Source organism: Rhodnius prolixus, unplaced genomic scaffold (assembly GCF_049639745.1).
Source record: "Rhodnius prolixus isolate KJV_2025 unplaced genomic scaffold, Rpr scaffold_13, whole genome shotgun sequence".
Taxonomy (NCBI): domain Eukaryota; kingdom Metazoa; phylum Arthropoda; class Insecta; order Hemiptera; family Reduviidae; genus Rhodnius; species Rhodnius prolixus.
In genome coordinates, this window is record NW_027411583.1 from 6,142,205 (window position 1) to 6,162,641 (window position 20,437).

The following is a 20,437-nucleotide window of genomic DNA, read 5'->3' on the forward strand; positions in this document are numbered from 1 at the left end:
TTTAACCCCCAAATTAAGAATACGGGAAGGATTCAGGGAGGTTATGTATCGAGTCCGATATGTACTGGTTACGTTTTTCTTAAATTTATTTATTAATAAACTATTCGAATTTATTTACTCTGCCATTAATCATTTTCTACATATTTATTCAAGTTACTATTTACAATAAACTCAGATGTTATGTTTAATAAATTACTGTATCAAATAAATTATTTCATTAGTTTAATAGAAATATTTGTATTGTACAAAGCACTATTGTAGTCTTGACTGCAGTATTGTTGATTACAAAGTTTATTACTATATCATCATTATGTCTTGATGAGTAAGAGGGCCGCGGCGATGAGCGCAGAAGGGTCTGGGCGATAGCCCGCCTGGAGCCGTCGCTGGTGCAGATCTTGGTGGTAGTAGCAAAATAAAACAATAAGCAATATTGTTATAAACAATAGTGCTTATTGTTTTATACAAACATGACGGAAACAATTGTAAGATTTTCACAATATATAAACAGGGTAGAAAATTTATTTTAGAGTTGAATGTGTGTGCGATAGCGTGCATGTATGCAGCGGTCAGTGTATGAAATAGTATATGTCTGTATGTTAGAATGATGGAGACATGTTGATTACAGATGGTCACAAAGGACAAATCATGTGGGCTGCCCTAACAGTAAAGTCCCATATGTTCTTGTTATGGATGGCGTGTATACACTGTTCTCTAAACATTATACACAACCTGTTATGTATAGCATGAACTATACTAGCTACTGTAATAACAAAGTCACTCTGTTTAACTCTTGAACACATGTTGGCGTTAGTCTTCACAATAGTATGAACTGTTAAGTAAAAGTTTATTTTGGTTATTGAAAGAACAAATGAATTCAAGTAGAAATAACAGTTATTCTGCTTTTCCCTTTTTTTTTACCCCTCATGAAAAAAAGAAGGAAGAACTGCAATCATACTGATTTTAGTTTTGAGTAGATAGCAAAAATACTTTATTTTTGAGTTAGCGTGAGAATTAAGGAACTGTTTTTTAATATATTTTCGTGTGGGTGTGTACATGCATATATGTTTGCTAGAGAAACGAATATGATCAACTCAAAAATCGGAAAGTTAAATTTACTTACTTGCTATTTTTTCTTTTTCTTCGTAATTGGATTTTGAAGTACATAGAATGGAATGTGGGACTTGAAATAAACTTCCTTTTTTTTTATCTAATTGCCGAGATCTACATACACGTAGGGCTTTTATCTGATACGAAGGTTATGAATCTACTGTGAAGGTTATGCTCTTCATTGGTTACAATCAGACATTTTGTTGCAGCTGCCTTTTTGATTTAGTTTTGGAAAAGTGGTTATTAATTTGATTTAAGTTATTGTTAGGTTAAAGTCAATTAACTGGTCTGCCATTTTTTTTTTTTTAAGCTTAAATAGTAGTCTTCTAACTCTTGACATATACATACATATACATCTGCATTAACTACCTTTAAGGGGAATGCACTTACATTTTTGCTCTTTCTAAAATCTGGGGAGAACCACGGAACATCTCACCTTAGTAATCCAATCCGTCTAGCTAGTACCTCCAACCAGTACTCAATATTTCTAGGAGTAACTTAGGATTCAAGATTGGCGAGGAAACGGTCAAATAAAAAACAAACTCGTCTTCTTGCCAACGTTTCGACAAATATATTAGCCTCTTGAGGGCGTGGCTACAGTTTCTGTAACTCAACCAACCCGCATAGCCACGCCCTGAAGAGGACAATATATTTGTCGAAACGTTGGCAAGAAGACGAGTTTGTTTTTTATTTGACCGATTCCTGGCCAATCTTGAATCCTAAGTTTAACAATTTACGGTCACGAAACCTATATATTCATCTAGGAGTAACATTAAAACCTAAGAAAACCAGACTAAAACAAATGAATGAAAACCACTTCATGGAATGCTCACGATAATAAATAAGTTGTATGTTCGGCCGTTGCAACTTGTAAGGTTTGCTGGGCCCAAGAAGCACAAATTTACTTCAGAGACTTACAAGTGGTGTAGGACGAAATCAGTGGTGTCTGAAACGTCCAACATGCTTAAAGAAAATTGGATCAACTATTGCAATGTGCGGTGAATTCTGTAGTTTGTGTGGTTTTTCACACGACAATAAATGAAAATAACATGTACTTCGGAGATATACATATGTCGCAAATTTTAATGATAGGATATTACACATTGTTAATAAACGTGAGGATAATAAGTCTTACAGGTGGAATATTACAATCAGCGTAAAATAATTCAAATACATATGTTGGTTACAATGCAGATGGCATTAGGGAATAGAAACTTCCTGTAGATAGTATGATAACTGGTTAGACGTTTAGCCGGTAACAAATTTATAGCCCAATGGGAGACAAACTGTTAACTCACTAACAAATGGCCCTAAGCGATGGGAGGACAAAAAGGATCCTTCCTAAACAAGCTGTGCGGCGGCAGGCGGGTCAGTATAAACACTGGGGACAATAACAGCCCAGAAAGGAGTATCACATCGGACACAACGGATTTGGAAAGTCAGCCAGCCAAGGGCGGGTCGCCAAAAATTGGACACACAGTATGAAAGCGATTTATAGATACGGCCTAGAAAACTCTTACAGGGAAATTGCGAGTGATGATCTAAAAGTGAGGTGGTAGTTTGGGGGTGTGTGGAGGAGGAGGAGGCGGCTGAGATACCCTCCTTTCCTATGAAGGAAGAAGAAAGAGAACGACTGGTTGGTTAGACTGTATGGGAGAACTCCCATGTGGTTATGGTATACCATAACTAGGGTCTACAGTCGTATCCTCCACTCCCAGAATCAGCTTGGGAAAGTTGATGTTTGTGTTGGTTTTGGGGAGTGTTTGAGTGTGAGTATGTGTGTGTCGGCCAGTAATTAGAAATGGAAGTGAAAACCAGCGTCGAATGGGACGGACACTCTCAGCCAAAAAGTTCCTCACTGGAAAGCTGCCTAATTAAACTACGTCACACTGTACCCATGGGACAGAAAACAACCCAGAACGTTACCACTCTACTGTGCGCAATATATTTTCCTTAATTTTTCTCTCTTCTTTTTCCACTTTCTTCGCACACTTCTGCGACGTACTCTTATAAGATTTACACAACCTACACTCTCTTAACGAACTTTCAATATTTTCTCGATTAGTAATTTCTTTTTCCATGTAGCTAAATGGAATTCTTTGCTTTAAACCTCATTATTTCCACAGTACAGATTGCACTGACATAATTATGACGAGAGAAAAGGTAGTTGTAGAGGAATTCTAATAAAAATGAAAAGCGGAAAACAGCACCAAGAACTTATATTCCATAAAAAAATAGGAAATACCCAACTTTATACAAAAAAAAAATGTTTTTTTGTCCTCGACCCCTTCGAAATTAACAGATTGGGAGTTGGTCAAAAAATAATTGGTTAAATTCCTTACCAAAATGTATATACAGTCCTGTGAAAAAGTATAAACTCACTAGATAAAATTAAGTGAAACTGAACAACAAAGAATAATCGACTTAAAAAGAGTCGGCATGACACAAAGGCAAATCGCTAGTAATTTAAACCGCTCCCAAGGTGTGATTAAAAACTTTTTAAAGTTAGGCCAAGAAAATTATGCAAAAAATAAAAGAGCTGGAAGGCCTCCAAGATTTTCCAGTTATGTGAAACGCGCCGTTTTTAGAGAAATTTCAAAAAACTGGTGCTTCTTCTGCTCAGATTGTGAAGCGATTCAACCTAGAGTGTGATGCCAAGCTTAATACGGAAGTGGATAGCTGAAACCAGGTATTTAAAATATCGTAAAATTAAAAGAAAACTGCAGCTTAAAAAACACCATTTACAACGGCGCTTGCAGTTTGCTGAAAAACACATCCAAAAAAGCGAAATTTGGTCCAGGGTGATTTTCAGTGACGAAAAAATGTTTAATCTTGATGGCCCCGAGACGATTTCAACTATTACTGGCACGACATAAGAAAGGAAAAAAAAAATTCTCTCGAAGGTCACATTGGGTTGGTGGAGTGATGGTTTGGGCTGCTTTCAATGAAAAGGGCAAGTCTCAAATTGCATTCATCACTGGCAAAATGAATGCAACTAGTTATCAAAAAGTGTTGGAAGAGTTTCTTTTGCCTTCTATTACATTACTAGAAGAAGAAGAGATAATTTTCCAACAAGATAATGCACCGATACACAAAGCAAGGTCCACAAAACAGTGGTTTGAGGATTTCGGGCCCAATATTTTGAATTGGTCGGCTGTTAGTCCAGATTTTAACCCTATTGGAAATTTTTGGGGGCTCATGGCAAGGGACATTCAGAAGCCAGAGATTCAATATGTCAAAGAACTCAAAGAAAGGATCACCCAAGCTTGGGAAAACATCCCAGAGGACATTTTGATAAACTTGGTAAAAAGTGTTCCCAGAAGGCTGTTGGAGGTAATTAAAAAACGTAGGGGAAGATCTAATTATTAAAAGGTATTCTCACTTAAAACATTTTGAGTTTATAATTTTTCACATCTGTTTTTACTATTTTGTTACATTTTCTAGCTAATCCAGGCAATGTAATCTGACTAACAATAAAATTGTCACAAATCATGCAAACTTTTCAAGGTATTATATTAAGTTAAATAAATTCAGAATAGAAGCTTTAAAACGGTAAGTAAAGATTTTTTCATCTTGAGTTTATACTTTTTCACAGGAGTGTATAAAAATTACTTTTAATTATTTGAATATCATTCATGTTTGTAGCCCTGAAAATGATTGAATAAACGAATCGAACCTCGGCAAAGTAAAAAAGAATGCTTACTATTCTTTCCCGACAATCCAACTCTTCACTACCAAAAAAATAAAAAAACATTCTTCAGCTAACTTGATGTAGGTAGTTGTGTAAAGTATTCATCAAGCTTAAGAGAGAAATAAAAGAGAAGGTCCAACTTTTTAAAGGTTTATTATTAATGTGGTTTCATTCGAGCATATACACATTAGGTATGCTGTACGTATGTATGCCTTTATTCACGAGTTGAAGGAAGGAGGGCAAAGTGTGCAAAGCTTTATATAACCTTCATGTTTATTAAAACCGGTAATTAAGTATTTTACGAGAACGCTTTACAAAGCTTTATGTGTTTGTTTCACTTTCATTTTTTTTTTCTTTTTTTTCCCTGCAAATCTCATACTGTGTGAACTGTGACGGAAAACTCTTTTATGAGATTGTCCAACTTTGATATGCCCAATAAATTATTCTTCCATGTTTTTTACTTCTTTGCATTCGCCAAATAAGAAAATGTAATTCAGAGTTTTCATTAGAAATTATTTGAGGGTTCCCTATATATATATATATATACGAGTATTGGGCTTTACGTCCAACTACCAAATTTGGTGTCGTGGATGGAAGTAACTAGCAAACATACTTTACAATGAATTCTTTCATTAACCATTAAATAAAATCCAAGGCCTGGGACCGAGAATCGAACCCAGTACCACAATACACCTTAGCTTTACGAGCCTCAAGACGGCAAATTAATTTTAGTTGGTAAATCAAATTAAGAAAAAAACTTTGTCATATGAAAAAACAAACTGTTTGGTTAAAAAGGTGGACAAAATCTTTGAACTTACGTAAAATTAAATCTGCAAACGGAAGCACCATTGATGTTGACTTCCGGCGGTAGATCAACTGCTGAGATTTTCTTTTCATTCCAGAAGGTGACATGACCTTGTGTGGTGACCAAGTAGTGAAGATCTCGATCGCAAGGACAAGAAGATAGGATTACTGCATGAGCTTCATCGCCTGGCTGTAACAAGATGAAAAGATCATTATACTATAAATGCTAAAGAAAAACAGCATTGTTGTAAAAATAAATAGACAGGCAATGGGATCGTAAATGCAAGAAACTTGTTTAGCTGTAAAAGTAATTTTATGAGAGCACTCACGGACTCTTTGGGATTCCTGAAAAGTCAGGAACTTACGAGATACCTGAGAGACAGAACCCTTTCAAAGATTTTTGTCTACAAAGTAACTTGTTTTTAGTTAAGTTTACTTTTATAAGTAAGTACAAGGGCCTGTGATAAGCAATTTTGGAACAAAAAAGCGTCTCGCAAACGCTTCATCCAACTTATCAACACATAAGATGCCCAAATCTAGACGGTACAGAAAATGGAAAATAAAAATGTACAATTCAAAATCTTAAATACATCGTTAACATACAGATCCCTCACATACAAATAAATCAATATGTTTTATCATCAAATAATTGTTTTTTACCTTTGACAATTTATTTATGATGTTATTACGAGTAAAAGAAAAGATTTTCAGAATTAAGAAAGTCTAGAATTCACTGAAAAGATAATTCAATTATTAGATAGCAATATATTTTTCTAAAAGTTTTAGTTCAAGCTAAACTACATAATAGAACGAGAAATATAATAAAGGACATTATAACATTATTTAATTATAATGTACCATGCTGGTACTAAGTTTTAAGAAAAATATAAATACTTGGAATGTTGTCAGTTGAATTAATTTACTCAGTTTGTTTGGAATCAAGTCTCTTAAATACCACCTGAAGATAAGAAAAAGTTTTTTTCCATTTAATTAATTATAAACTCCAATAGAACTAACCATTTCCTGAGGGAATAATATTTATTATAACTTCTTAACAGAGCTATCTGGTGGGAACACTAGAATTATTTTTCTCTTCCTGCTAATTATGAAATTTACCAAAATTTATTCAGTCAAATAGCACTTCCGCTCATCTGAATATTCTTTAAATTTAGAAATTTACTTCCATATTTCCGTATTAATGTTATGCAGGCGTTTGTGGCACCATATTACATCACTTAAGTGACACTTAGAAGAGAGCTTATACCACTAACTCTTCATCACTCATGATTACATTAAATGCAAATTTTTGGGTTAAAATGGACATTAAATCATTCTAGAGAATCCATTATTAGGCTAATGCCGTAGAGGCTAATCTCATTGGCGATCTCTGCATAGTGAGAACAGGGCCCATATAGTGTGCTGGACAATGTCGTTGATTAAAGACAAGTCTTTTAAGTTGCTCATTATTTTGTTTCCATCAAAAAAACAAGTAGATTGTAAAAATAAATACCTTATAAGCTAAATCTATATTGCTTCCTAAATTATCTATACTGGCACCCTAATGTTTGTGCATAGAATGCAGGCGGCTCTTATATCTGTGTGCTTTAAGCTCTAGCCTTTTGGCCACAAACGCAACAAAAAAAAAAAAAAATACCACATGGTTGCACATATAAATTACTGCAGGTGTATTGAGTGAGGTGGATCAATGTGCTGTTTGACTGGGGTAGACGCAGGGACGCCAAGATCACTGAAGAAGTGGCTAGTCCACTTCTAAACGGTGAAAGTCTCAGGGGAGGAAAAAAAAGTCACAATTTTGGCTATGTAAGGAGTGATGATGACATATGTAAAAAATTCGAACACTCACATCGATTTCAAATTAAATTTATTACATAATGAAAGATTCTTGTAACTTAGAATGTGCACAGATAAAAATTTAAACAATAAATATTTATATTTATATTACTTCATACCGATTTTCTCTTAATTTACCTATTTCCTGATAATATTTTACCGAAAGACACCAACATAGTGCTTTGACGTTTTCCCTTGATTCAAAGGAACAAAGTACTTCTTCCAGAAAGAAAACGCTAACTAGAACTAAATGTTATTTTCTACAATAAACAATTCCAAGTAGCTAATTGCGGAGGGTCCAGAGAAGCCCTACAATTTTAATTCACATTTCCTCAATAACGGAATTGAAAGTGTAAGTTAATTGTTCATTATTTAGAGGTAAATAATAAGGAAAATTGGGATCCAATCGCAATATTTCTCTATTGATCAGAGAAATTAGATTTCATCTCAACAAATAATAATTGGATGTAATTAACTTTGTTCTCAATATAAGTAAAAAAACAATATCCCAATTTAATGAAACCCCTAGGGATCTGCTCACTCTCAGTGCCTGCCTGGCTTTTAACGCTGCTATAAAATTAATTATCCAAGTTGAAACTCTGTTCATTAACATGTTGAATCCTGGACTATAAATATTTTCTCATCTAGAATCCTGGGAATCTTAGTTGTTGTTATTGATTAAATTTAAGTCCCTCTCCCGGAGTCTTGTGTGATGTTTATATTTAGTATAAACCTTCAGTATTTATGCAGAGAATTTCAAATTTAAATTATAATATCATGGTTCGTAGAGTGTAGTAATTTTAATGAAGGTTTACATTATTATATGTAAACTTTATAAAATATCATAACAGAAAAAGAGAAATTAAAATTTTATATCTTTAAAATGAGTACTTTAAATTAGCACTGTTTTTAAATACAAGAATAAAACATTTAAAGGAAAATTTAAAAAAATATGTACTAGCATATCTATGTACATAAAAATATGTTCAGTTAAGCGACAACTTATCAATAAAATGTTTAACTTGTAGAGAAGGAATTATCTTTGCAACTATTTGGGTTAAGCAACCCGAAGATAAACTAAGCTAGAGTTTGAGATGGGGGCGCTGAACTGTTATTCCTAATTTCTGGCACCTTTTGCAAGAAGTTACCAACAAAATCCTGGATGTCTTATCATCTTTCGGGGTATATGAAATGAGGAGTTTCATCTCGTGGGAGCAAAAGTGATCAATTTGATCACAGAGCTAAACTACCTTGTTAAAGAAAAGAAAGAAAAACGAACCTCGTGTCAAAGATTGAACACCAGAAGCCTTGGCAAAGATGGAACTCAATTTAAACTTAAAACACACAACATTTCTACTCCTAAATTTTCCCTATTGACAAAGTCTCTTTTAGACATCCTGTGATATGTACTTACTTTGACTAATAATTTACAACGGGTAATGCACAGCCCCCCCCCCATACGTTCACAATATACAAAGCTCAAGAGTAGCGCACCATTTTCCGGGCAATGCTTTTGCGGCTCATTATGAAATCATTTAACATTTCATTCTCTTTGACCAAACAGTCTAAGTGGGACTGCATGAAAGTTTAAAACAAGCGAAAAGAGTGAGAAAAGCGGATTTACTGCACGTATTAAAACTTCAAAGTGTTTTCACCGTATAAATAAAGAAATTTAATCCACTAGAGCTGTTTTTTTTTTTGGTTTTTCAGCCATAAACTCGAAACTTTTATGTAACTAAGGATATAAACTGTGAAAAACTCATAAATGTGAATTCTTAATAAGTTATTTCAATTTAACAAATTTGATTACGTCTACTAAACTAAATAAAAGCTCATATAGCTTTTGATTGATCTGGCGTCTTCAATCCTCTCCACCAAGTACTGCACCAGAAATTTGCAAGGAGGACCTTTCTTTCGGCAGCGTTTAGAGGCTTTCTTTTACCGGCTTTTGAAATTCGTATTCAGGTTAGGAGATAACAAGCATCATATATGACTGTAAAATGTTTACTTCTTTTTCTAACCATTACACATTGTACGAAGACAAAGGGAGAAACTTCACACACACACACACAAAGAGAGAAAGAGGGGAGAAAAGCAATGAATTCCTGCTTGGAATGGCCTAGGCTAAAGGCACTCCTGCCGATCAGTACAATAGATTATATTCCAATCCTTAAGGTACCTAGATTAGATTAGATTAAATTAGGGCGGCCTCAAGGCCACTGCGACCCCTTTGGATCTATTGTGGCTCCCCTCACTTTAAAGCTCACCCTCCAGACCTGTCCTTTTAATCAGACTCTTAATGCTGGAGAGCGACTCTTGGGTAAGCTCAGAGGCCTTGGTTTTTCCTCCCCGAGAAAGTAACATAAGGTACCTAGGTAAGTTTTAAAAATACCTATAAAACCATGAACTAATTTCTCCTTACACAAATTTTCTTGTCAATAAATTTAAATTGTTAATAATAAAAGTAAATAAATATTATAATATTAAATAAAATTTAAAAATAAAACTAAAATTTACAAGCAAAAAAAAGAAGTATGAAGAAATTTGCATGCTTTAACAAAATTAACGGTCTGCTTAGTCGTTGATGACGTCACATGCCCTGTGTCTGCTCAAGACACCTTAAATAATTCAAGTGACAGACCAGTGATTCGAATTAGATCCACCCATGTAAACTACACTCGCCTGTGTGTGCCAGTTTTGCCTCTGCTAGCTTTAAAATAAAATAAGTATTTTTTTATCGTAAAAATAACCAATTCTCTTATCACTATTCAGCGTAATTAAATTTTATTGAAACATTAAATTTGTTAGTGTCGACTCGAGATAATAAAAAAAAAGTTATTGTAGAAAAAGAAGCCGTCAAATTTGATCACTTTATAATTCTTTTTCTTTTTTGAGTTGCTCTGTACCACAATATACGTATAGTGACTGACTCACAACTCAGGCGGACTCGTAACTTATTCCACTTTCTACAACTCAGAGGACACAGAAAAACTTGTATTTACTTTTAAAACCTAGAATTGAAAAGCTACTACATGATTACAATAATGCTTCTTACGAAATTTAAGAGAAGAAAATCCGGCGGACAGTAATGGTGGGCGAAAATAGCTGTCCTGAACTCTAACTCTCTTTCAAGTTTCCGGAGAGAAAATACAAATGTATGCAGAACTGGAATACAAATAAAGAGACTACAAGAAGTGGGACTACTCGGATAGTGCCAATTTGTACTTTAGGCAATTGGCATAGTTCCAATTAGAAAACTTCCACATCAGAATAACAACCCTAGGATTGGACCGAAATATTTACATCCGTCTAAACGGGAGGGGGAAAAAAAGATGATCTTAAACACTTATTGTATTATCCTCGAATTCCCGGAAAACAATAATAATTTTCTTGGCTGGTAGGTAATCCATTCATTGTTATTACATCTAGGATGTCTAGAATTTAAAATGAAAAAAAATAATAAAAGTAATATTTAGATTCCAATGCGGAAATCCCCAGGTTTGATTCCAACTACTGGCTCTTAGATTTTCCCTTCCTAGGGGAGCTTCTTATAGCTCACAATCCGGTGATGGACAGTGTTGTCCAACACCAGAGACCACAGCAATTTCCCAAGTAATAATAATAATAGTAATAATTTTAAAGACTCCCACAGAATGTTCAGAGAGCCAATGAAATCTGTTCATCGAGTTATCCTCTCAACAGTTTTAGTATAAAGAAAATATTTTTTTGAAAAATTTATTTGAAAAGTTTAACAGCCAACTTTAATCAATAAAACTGATTAGGGTCATTGGTTACAAATTATCCAAGCTTCGTGATAGGATTATCGGCTAATTGATTCAACCCAACGAGATCCTTATTACTTACTCCAGGTCACCATCTACTCAGTCTGAGTAACGAGTAAACATATTCCAATCTGATGATGTAAATCACGTGATTAATCTCTGCTTAATGCGATAATCCTGTAATTTAGTGGTTCTAATAATTGATAATTATCTACACTAATACTGAAAATTGGTAACATTGAAATTATATGGTGGTTAAATGTTGATATATCCACGGTTATTTGGTTATTATTTTCGTAATTCAATTTAACCAGCTGTGGATTAGTTAGCAGCTGAAATTCTTTAATGGAGAAGTGAATTTGCCGCTTCAACGGGGATTATCTGATGTTATGAGAATCCCTAACAAATAACCCTCACACTAACAGCTCCTTAAGTGTCTGTGTGATAATGTCTCGAAGAGATATAGCAGGAACTAATTGTAGATTAAGGTTTCTAGGGTGGTAGCATACAACTCTTAAGCTGGCTCAGGATTAGCTTTGAACTGAGACCCTATCTGGAGGGGGCTTTAGATAGCGAATGGAACTCTTTGAATAATTTATTTTTGCGGTTTGGTCAGGGAATATATCATTAAGCTACGACGTTACCCCATCACCGTCCCATGTTTGTACATAGATCCTTGGAATAATTACATAATTAAAGCATGGAAATATTGTTCATTATTACAACATTAAACACCATCTCCTCTCAAAATTTTATCACTAGTTTAGAAAACTTTGAACTTTGAAAATAAACCATTCTTCTAAATTTCCCATCATGCATCATCAATTGATTACAGATTTATTGTTTATAGATAACAGATAAAATTTTCAGATCAAACTACGCTTAAAACTGAAGAGGAAAGCAATAATCACTAATGTAAAATAGTTTAAATAAGTAACCATGTTTTTGACTTTAAACTACTGCTTTATTCCAGTGCTTTGTCTTTGTTTCAAGATTTACCTTTAATGGTGCCTGAAGGCCTTCAACAAGCAGATAGCAAGCTGATGTTGAATTCCACTTGTAGACAGGTTCTCTGGCCAGGACGTAGTGACTGTCAATCTCTTTCCCCCCAACAGACACCAGTTCAGCCTAGGTGACAAGAGTAAATTACAGATTAATCTAAAGAACTAAATCAGTTTTTTTTATTTACCAGGTCAATGAGAAATAAAGCAACAATGAGCAAGTGCCAATCAATATTTCTGAACAGATTCTAAGGAAATTGATTTTTGGAAGGATATAGTATGGTTTCTTTAGATCCTCTGAGAATGCGTAGAACTAACATCTCTGTAATGAGAAACATAAAACTAGTCCTAAAATTAAAAAAAATGAAAGAATATCTACTATACCGGAAGTAAGAGCTTACCGAATAATTATCATAGTTCTTTTTTTTTAAATTTTCTTAAGATACTCGTAGATTTAAATTATATTTATTATTGTAATATTTTCAAAATTGATTCTACTGATTAACCTAATTCTTCTATTAATATAAGAATAATATGTATTGTCATGTTCATAATATATATCATGATTATCACGTTTATTTATGAATGCCATAACAATCATTCACTCAGATTTCCTAATTTGCCATCTTCCAGATAAAACATTATATCACCACAGATACGTTGCTTTAATTCTTGAAGATCAGAAATCGTTGTTAGCTCAACTTGTCTCGACTAGGTTTCTTTTGGAATGATGTGAGTACCAAACTCACGACAGCGTACTTGCCTTTGTTAAGTTACTTTGTAATGGGAGTGACTACAAAACCAAATCCAACGTTACCCTAAAGATCTTCTGGGGAATTTCTTAAATATCAGTGATTATTGGTCAAAAGCGGCCGTAAGAACACTAAGGGATACGTGTGAGTCAGTTTCTATGATGGGTAAGCTAGACTTTTCGCTAAAAACCCCTAACACTTGCCCAAAACACACATCCTAAATTGGGCTGGACAGCTGACTGGCATGTAACATCTGTGTTCAATGTGACCAATAACCAACAAAAAGTATATATTTAACTTTCGCTTCAAGTCGCTTTCAAGAAATATTACAGTTTAAAATTTTTTAAAAAAAAGTTGATCGAATTTTGGCAACAATCTTATTAATTGAAGCCGTCCAAGTCTAAACGAAATATCAAATTTGAACTAGCTATTTTTTTTAAAAAAGCTCAGGAGACATAACACGAGTAGATCCGATGAGATCTCAAAAGTAAAAGAGCGTTTTAAGAAACAGGAGGAAGGGTGAGAGGGAGAGGCGATAGATATGGCAACACTTCTACATTTGCATATTAAATTTGTTGGCAATCGTTAAACTTAAGGTGGATTTGGATAAACGAGGAGGGATGTTGTGTACTGGCTGTAAGATAGGGAATGAATATTGTACCTAGTTAAGATCAAAGAGAAAACTGAAAGAGAGGAGGAGAGAAACAGCGAGAAAGTATCTGTCTTACTCCCAACTCAAACTAGACATCTTTCTTGCCAGCTGGAAGTTATCAAACTAAAGTTGGTTTTGGGAAGTAAGGCAGCAACAGCGAACAAGTAAGTCAGCAGGAGTTGTAGAACTAACTCTGTGCAGAGGAGGGTGGTCTCGTGAGATGATAGAAGAGAGTTTTGACGAAGAAAGGATTGGGATATAGGGAAGCCTACTGTGAGAGGGTATGCAACAGAAGGGATCTGACAAATAGGGGTCGCAGCGTCAACAGCCAAGAATTTTCCACCCTCTCTTGGCCTTCTATTAGTGTTCCATTACTCCCCTCACAATCTACCTACTCACACGGAAACTTTGTTTTTGAAGTAAACTGTGTCGACTAGTTTCCAAAACTTCTCGCCAAATCCTAAAACACTTCAATCGCTGTCCCCCTCCAAATGTAGATAGGTATATACATATTCTATATTTTTTAGACTTTAAAATAAAATTTGTTGTTTCACATAATAATTAAGATAATACTGACATGAAGTTAACATGTGGAGCTATTTTCAGACAAATAGAAAACGGTAAACAGCGCCGTGGAAGAGATGAACACAAGGCTCCCAACGGCAAATCTCGAGAAGCCAAGGGTACTGGCCCAGTACTACTGGGGTGTCAAGAGCGCACAAAGGAGTGGAAGCTCCAGGGAGTGTTCGGCAGATTTTAGAGACAAACAAAAGAACTACTTATACGTAGACAAGGAACTATCAACTGAGTGCCCAAGGTCACCTTGTCTTTTTGGACGAACTGTAGACTTCCTGTTTCACATTCAGGTACAGGTGATTCGGACGAGAGCTTATCATCGGCACGTGCTGAAGAAGAAAGTGCATACAGCTAGGTCGGTTGTATTTTCGAGACTTTGTCTCATTCTGCAAATTACGTGGGTGGATGTGGTGCTAGTGCATTTCATGAGACACATCACTTTTGGCCAAGCTATACCAACAGATCTTGGAGGTCCAAGAAGGATGCCTTAAAGGATACAGAGTCCTTTAAAGCGTAGTGACTGTTGCAGATTGGGCCAGTCAAGATATATTGGTACAAAGAAAAGTCACCACAGATCCTGCTATCATGCAACAACATGCCTGATTTATTTATGACTGACCAACTGAATTAAAACTCTACTAATGACTACAAAATTAAAAACCTTAGGAACTTATGACCAAGCTAAAAGACTTTTTATAGATTGGAGGAGGTGTGAATAAGGTCACTGAACGTCAGCCGGTGTCGCTTGACAGTAAGGTCCACCAAAAAGTTCTTCTGGATACAGTCAAGGATAATGCGCAATTTTTTGAAGTGTAATTGTTTGATGGCGACCTTAAGAATGGTTACGCTGTGAGGAAATGTAGATTTGTACTTTACAAGGAAGGGTATTTATTGCTTGTAGCCAACCCTTTGCTCTTTGCGTATCCACAAGGGCGTGATATAATAATTTAATTTACCCGTTAGGGTGCCTTATAACCAATATGAACCTCAATTTAGATTGCGATAAGTATAGCTTTCCTTCGACTGGACTATGCGCATTGACAGAACAGTCTAACACGGGGGTTCCCAAACTTTCTACCCAGGGCGCCAGTTCACTGTCCCTCAGACCGTTGGAGGACCAGACTTTAAAAAAAAACTATTTTAAAGAAAAAAAACAAAACAAAACGGGAAAAAATAGAATATTTAAAATAAAGAACAAGTAAATTTAAATCATCAAACTGCCCAGTATTTCTGTGGGAACTATGGGCCTGTTTTTGGCTAATGAGATGGTCAATGTCCGGTTTAGTTATAGTGCTTTGCCTTTCTTCCTACTTCTGCTGTTATTTTAAACTGCTATCGGAGCCGTGACGCGTCTGTCCCGCGTCATCGGAAGTAGTACTGCACCGCCACATATAGTGCTCCTCTCACTGACTACCAATGAAAGAGATGCCCCTTCTGGAAGGGCGGCGAGGGGCCGTAGTTTGGGGACCCCTGATCTAACACAATCGAGCTTCTTCTACAGCAGAGTAATCCTGGGAAGTGCTGTGAAGATCGCCTTCCACATTTAGGAGAGAAAAAATAAAAGAATGTAGAACTAGGATTCAAAATAAAGAGGTTATGCGGAAGTAGAAACCCCACAAGTTTAGAGGTCATGGGACTTACGGAAGCCTAAAGGACTTCAAAACGTGGACATATTTCTGGAAAAACCTCAAAAACAGAAATCTACACGATTACTATCAGTTTGCTTAAAGTTTTTTTTTTTTAAATGAGATTGAGAGGTTCTATTTATGAAAGGTTTAAAAAGAAAAATCTAGAAGTTTTCGTGAAAATTTCTTTGAAAAACCAATTAGGTGAAAATCTGACCAAGATTGCAATACTTCCTTTTACAACCAGTAAAAACTACCTAGTATTCAGTAAAAAAATAAAAACGTACACAGAAGTTAAAAAGATAAAAAAAAAGAGGAAGAAATTTACGGTTATGACCTTCACATAAAAGTTGGTAATAATACTAAAAGAGAAGTTACTCACCTGCAAGGTAATCAGGTCGCTGTCGGACAGTATGGCCGGAACCAGGAAACTACCCTGTCCACCGGACATCTCAATATCCTGGCTATAAATCGATGTAGTATTGTCCAATACTTTTACACGAACTCGTACAGCTTTCTCTGAGCTTACTGCTTCTACCTGGACAGCATAAAGTAAGCACAGATGAGCATTATAAGAGAATATTGTTTAAATTGTTCATAGTGATGCGACAAAATTATGTGATTAGATAAAATTAATCACTTTGTTTCAGCCTGGCCAAAAAACGGAATATACTTTGGTGAATAAAATTTTTAAATGTTTAGGTAGATATTACTTACTTAGGCAAATATCAAAGCCCAAGTGCTTTTTAAAACCAGTAGAGAAAAGAGTATAGGCTAATTTGGATATATGTCGTTCCGCAGGTCATCCCAGTCCAATATCACAAACACTTACAATCCTGAATATTCAAAGGACTTATAGAAATGGGTTTATACATGCAACTCGTATTTGGAGGTAAATGAATTCAAAGTGTCATTTGCCGAAGGATAGATCGGGAGGAAACTCCGAGGCACCGAGCGCCGGAGAGATTATCCCTGTTTACTGGCTTCCCCCCTCTCGCTAGAACATTCCTAGAAATCTGATTCCCTTAATTTGGTGAAATCATCGATCTGGTTTTCCTTAGATGAATGTTTTTTGTACATACGTACATTGTAGGCGCCTGTAAAGTGTAAAAAGTGTGTAATGTGTAAGTGATCAGAGTTTGCTTGAGCATAGTGTAAAAGAATTGTATGTGCTGTTACGAGAGGAAAACATCAATAGCACCAAGATTCTTCAAGACACGGCTAATCCATTTTCCTCAACAGAAACGGGAAGAAATTAAGTAAAGTAGCATCTTCAAAATTTACACTAATAATGCCAGAAAACAGAACAAGGTGGATAAGTTCCAAAATTTTGAACCTCGTTTTATCAAGTGACTGGATTTGTTGGTAACCAGGTTCTAGATACGGATTTTTGTAAACATGATACTTCAACCACTGCATCTATCCTTGATGCAGTCTATCCGTCTTTTAACATATTTCTAGCTGTTCCTAGAAATACATCAAGATCATGATGGATTCTTATTATATTGAACACATTTTCCATGACATAAAAACAACACTATTTCAAATATTAACCTCATTTAATTACTAGGTTTTTGATATTTAGCAACAACCATGAATGCTAATTTGTGGTTAAATAAAAATAAATAATACACCAATGAAACTCGTGGAAATCAATTTGACCACAGTTGAAATTCTTAAACTGGATATATAAATAATTAAGTACTTTCAAAACAGCTGCTTTTAATTAACTAAAGTTTAATGAAAAATTTCGAATAAAAACAACTACCTAATTTACATTTTATAAAAGTTTTTGTAAATTTTAATTAACATTCTATATTTGTAACGAGTGCCTTCCTACTGAAAGTAGTGTTATACTCAATTGTGGTTTAATGAGGAATTTTCCACAGCGTTTTGTCAGCTCTTTTCATTATTGCTAAATGAAAAAGAAACTCGTTTAAATATAAAAATAATTTTACGTACTGTGAACCACTGTTATTTACGCCGATATTTGAATAAATTGTAGTAAAAAAAACTATTTTGAAACTCATAAGATTTGTTCAAGGCGTCTACTTTTTCATCATATATTGACTTCAATAAGTGTATTTTAAATGATAACTCAAAATTAAAAACCAGTACGATTGCACTACTTACTCATAAGAGCGAGTAAGAAAAAGAAAAAAAATCATTTAAATTACTAAACAAGTGTTTATAAAAAATACATTGTCTCAAAAAGAGAGTAAAATTTATAAGTAAAATAAATTTGCTATTATTTCTGGCGGACATTCTCGAGGCGATAATTTTATCATTCAACTCTTCAATTAAATTCAGAGCCTAGACAAGAAATAAATAGAATTTACACGTTGCGTAACAGAATTAGAAAACTTGAGCACGACCAAACCAAGAAAGGAACCCAAGAAAAAGAAAGATAACGAAAAAAAAGGCTTAAAACTTACTTAAATGTAAAATAAATGAGTAAAGGAATTAGATTTAGTAGTTTAGGTATAAATAAATTGCAAGTTTTGGGGACTTAAGTATTTTGTTATAAAACTGGATTAAAGTAGTATGGAGGCGAAGGGTTTACTATAAACTTAGAGGCGCATGAAGAAGGTATTGGTGCAAGTTACAACTGTTTAAGGAAAGAGAATTAAATTAAGTTGAAGAAGTTGTGAAGTGTAAACTCTATTTGTAACAAGTCTTCTTCTGTTCGTTGGGCGTTGGAAGTAGTAGTTGTAGAGGAAAGGAGATGACTATAGCAGTAGCGGTGGAGTGGAGGTATTGCAGAAGAAGTAAACCCATAACCAATACACTCACAAACTTACTACACATACGCAAAGCTTAGGTAAAGTAATGATGCTCTACTAGGATACGTAAGCATCAAGCACAGTACCCAATACCAAAGCATCCTGTTTGCTTTTAGCACGCAAATATCTTTAGTACTTTCTGTTCACGTGCGCGCGTGTATGTGTTTTGCAACGATATTTTCCCTGCGCCACACCCTAGCCAAGGCCTTTATGATCTACTTTGCTTGGCGCCCAACCTAGGGCACGTCCTCTTCTACATAATTGATCGGCTTCCTTCATCTCAGCAGTTCCTTTGATCTAACGTTCCTATGTTCGATCATCCGCTTCCATTCCTCTTGTGTTTGTGCGTCTATAACATATCCTAGATCACCTCTATACTATCTTCATCCTTCCTTCATCGAAATTGATTTTCTACTTCTCCTTTACTACTCTCTTTTATTGCAAAACATCATGAATATTCCAGAATCATTCTAGCTGCAACCAATCTTTTCAATTTGTCTTGAAAAATTATGTGCAGGCTTTATTTTTTTTGTGTATATCGGTCTGTTTCATCATAACCTATGAACGGTTTTTTGAATTTACAAAGCATTTGCAGAGAGTTTTCGGTGCACCAATCAAAGTTCAAACCTATTTCCAATTTTTTCGTCAGCTTTACCATCAGAAATTAAACCAACTTGTAACTTATTGGTGATCGATTAGAGCAGTCGGAGAAAAAAAAACCAACAAACCATGTGATTTACAAAGTTAGAAAACAAACCACGTACTAAACCTAAAGACTTGTACAATAGGCCGCTACATTTGCCTGCTGTAGGAAGGTTCCAAACAAAAATTCCGAACCAGTACATGCTTTTAAATAATCACGATCCAATTGGCAACTGATCACGATTTGTGTAATTGAACATACTTGGCGTGAACAGGACAGGCATATAATTGGACTACGGAACACCAACTATAACCGCAAAGATAGAAGGTATTTTCTCAAATTAAGCGCCAGAGGCGCTGGGAAATGTTTATAAATCTAATAAAAGCTGTGCCTTTTAATGTGGAAATATTAAAATAAGGGTAAATACATCATATTGTTGTTTAACAAAGAATTATGTTCCGTATTCCTAATGAATAATAAACGTCTATTATCGAACAAGTCAACCGGGAATATCAGGAATTTAAACCTACAGATACATGTACAACAAACATTCTTTAAATATCCATACACACAATACCACATTAAATACATTTCCATACACTAAGACAAATAGATATTATTAATAGGTGAAATAAAGGAATAGTTTTAGAAACGAAGCGACCACACTATCCTTGTATAAATTAAAGTCTTTAGCTCACTAATTAATGTTTACCAGTTCAGCCAACCAGACTTGTGCGCTGTTTATTATTACCAATGAATATGAAACAATCAGCACTCGAAGAGAATGTTCTCCTACCGCTCGCTCTTCTAACTCAAACGAACCATATTTAGTTCTCTTTCTCATTCATAGTTCTCTCTGCTACTTTGAGCCAGGTTAGTAATATAAGCTTTGGGTTTGTGGGTTACCCTTAGCTCTGAGAATTACTCTTACTCTTTCACACAGACAGAGTAAGTAATTGAATAACGTAAGAAGTGTTCAGTACCTAGAAACTTCAACCAGCTCTAGGAAATGTTAATCCCAGAGAGAGATGCAATGTTGTAATAACAGCGCTGCTAGTTTCGCTATGGAAATTTGTTACTTTACTTACACGAAATATATATTTACATACAAATATATAAACATCTACAACTCCCGATTAATAAACTAAACTTGAGTTACAAAATTAATAA

General features: G+C 34.9%; 1 protein-coding gene across 14 annotated transcripts in view; it reads right to left on the reverse strand.

Annotated features, from left to right (window-relative positions):
• LOC141448011 (C3 and PZP-like alpha-2-macroglobulin domain-containing protein 8) overlaps positions 1-20,437 on the reverse strand; it is a 413,880-nt gene that overhangs the window by 44,002 nt on the left and 349,441 nt on the right. For 13 of the 14 annotated variants that reach the window (XM_074116013.1, XM_074116012.1, XM_074116011.1 and 10 more), the window contains 3 exons: positions 16,224-16,379; positions 12,235-12,363; positions 5,617-5,792 (listed from right to left, as the gene is read on the reverse strand). In XM_074116013.1, coding sequence (XP_073972114.1) covers positions 5,617-5,792; positions 12,235-12,363; positions 16,224-16,379 — 461 coding nt within the window. Of the gene's footprint in view, positions 1-5,616; positions 5,793-12,234; positions 12,364-16,223; positions 16,380-17,395; positions 17,414-20,437 lie in introns of those variants that run through there. The other variant, XM_074116024.1, reaches the window with a different exon arrangement.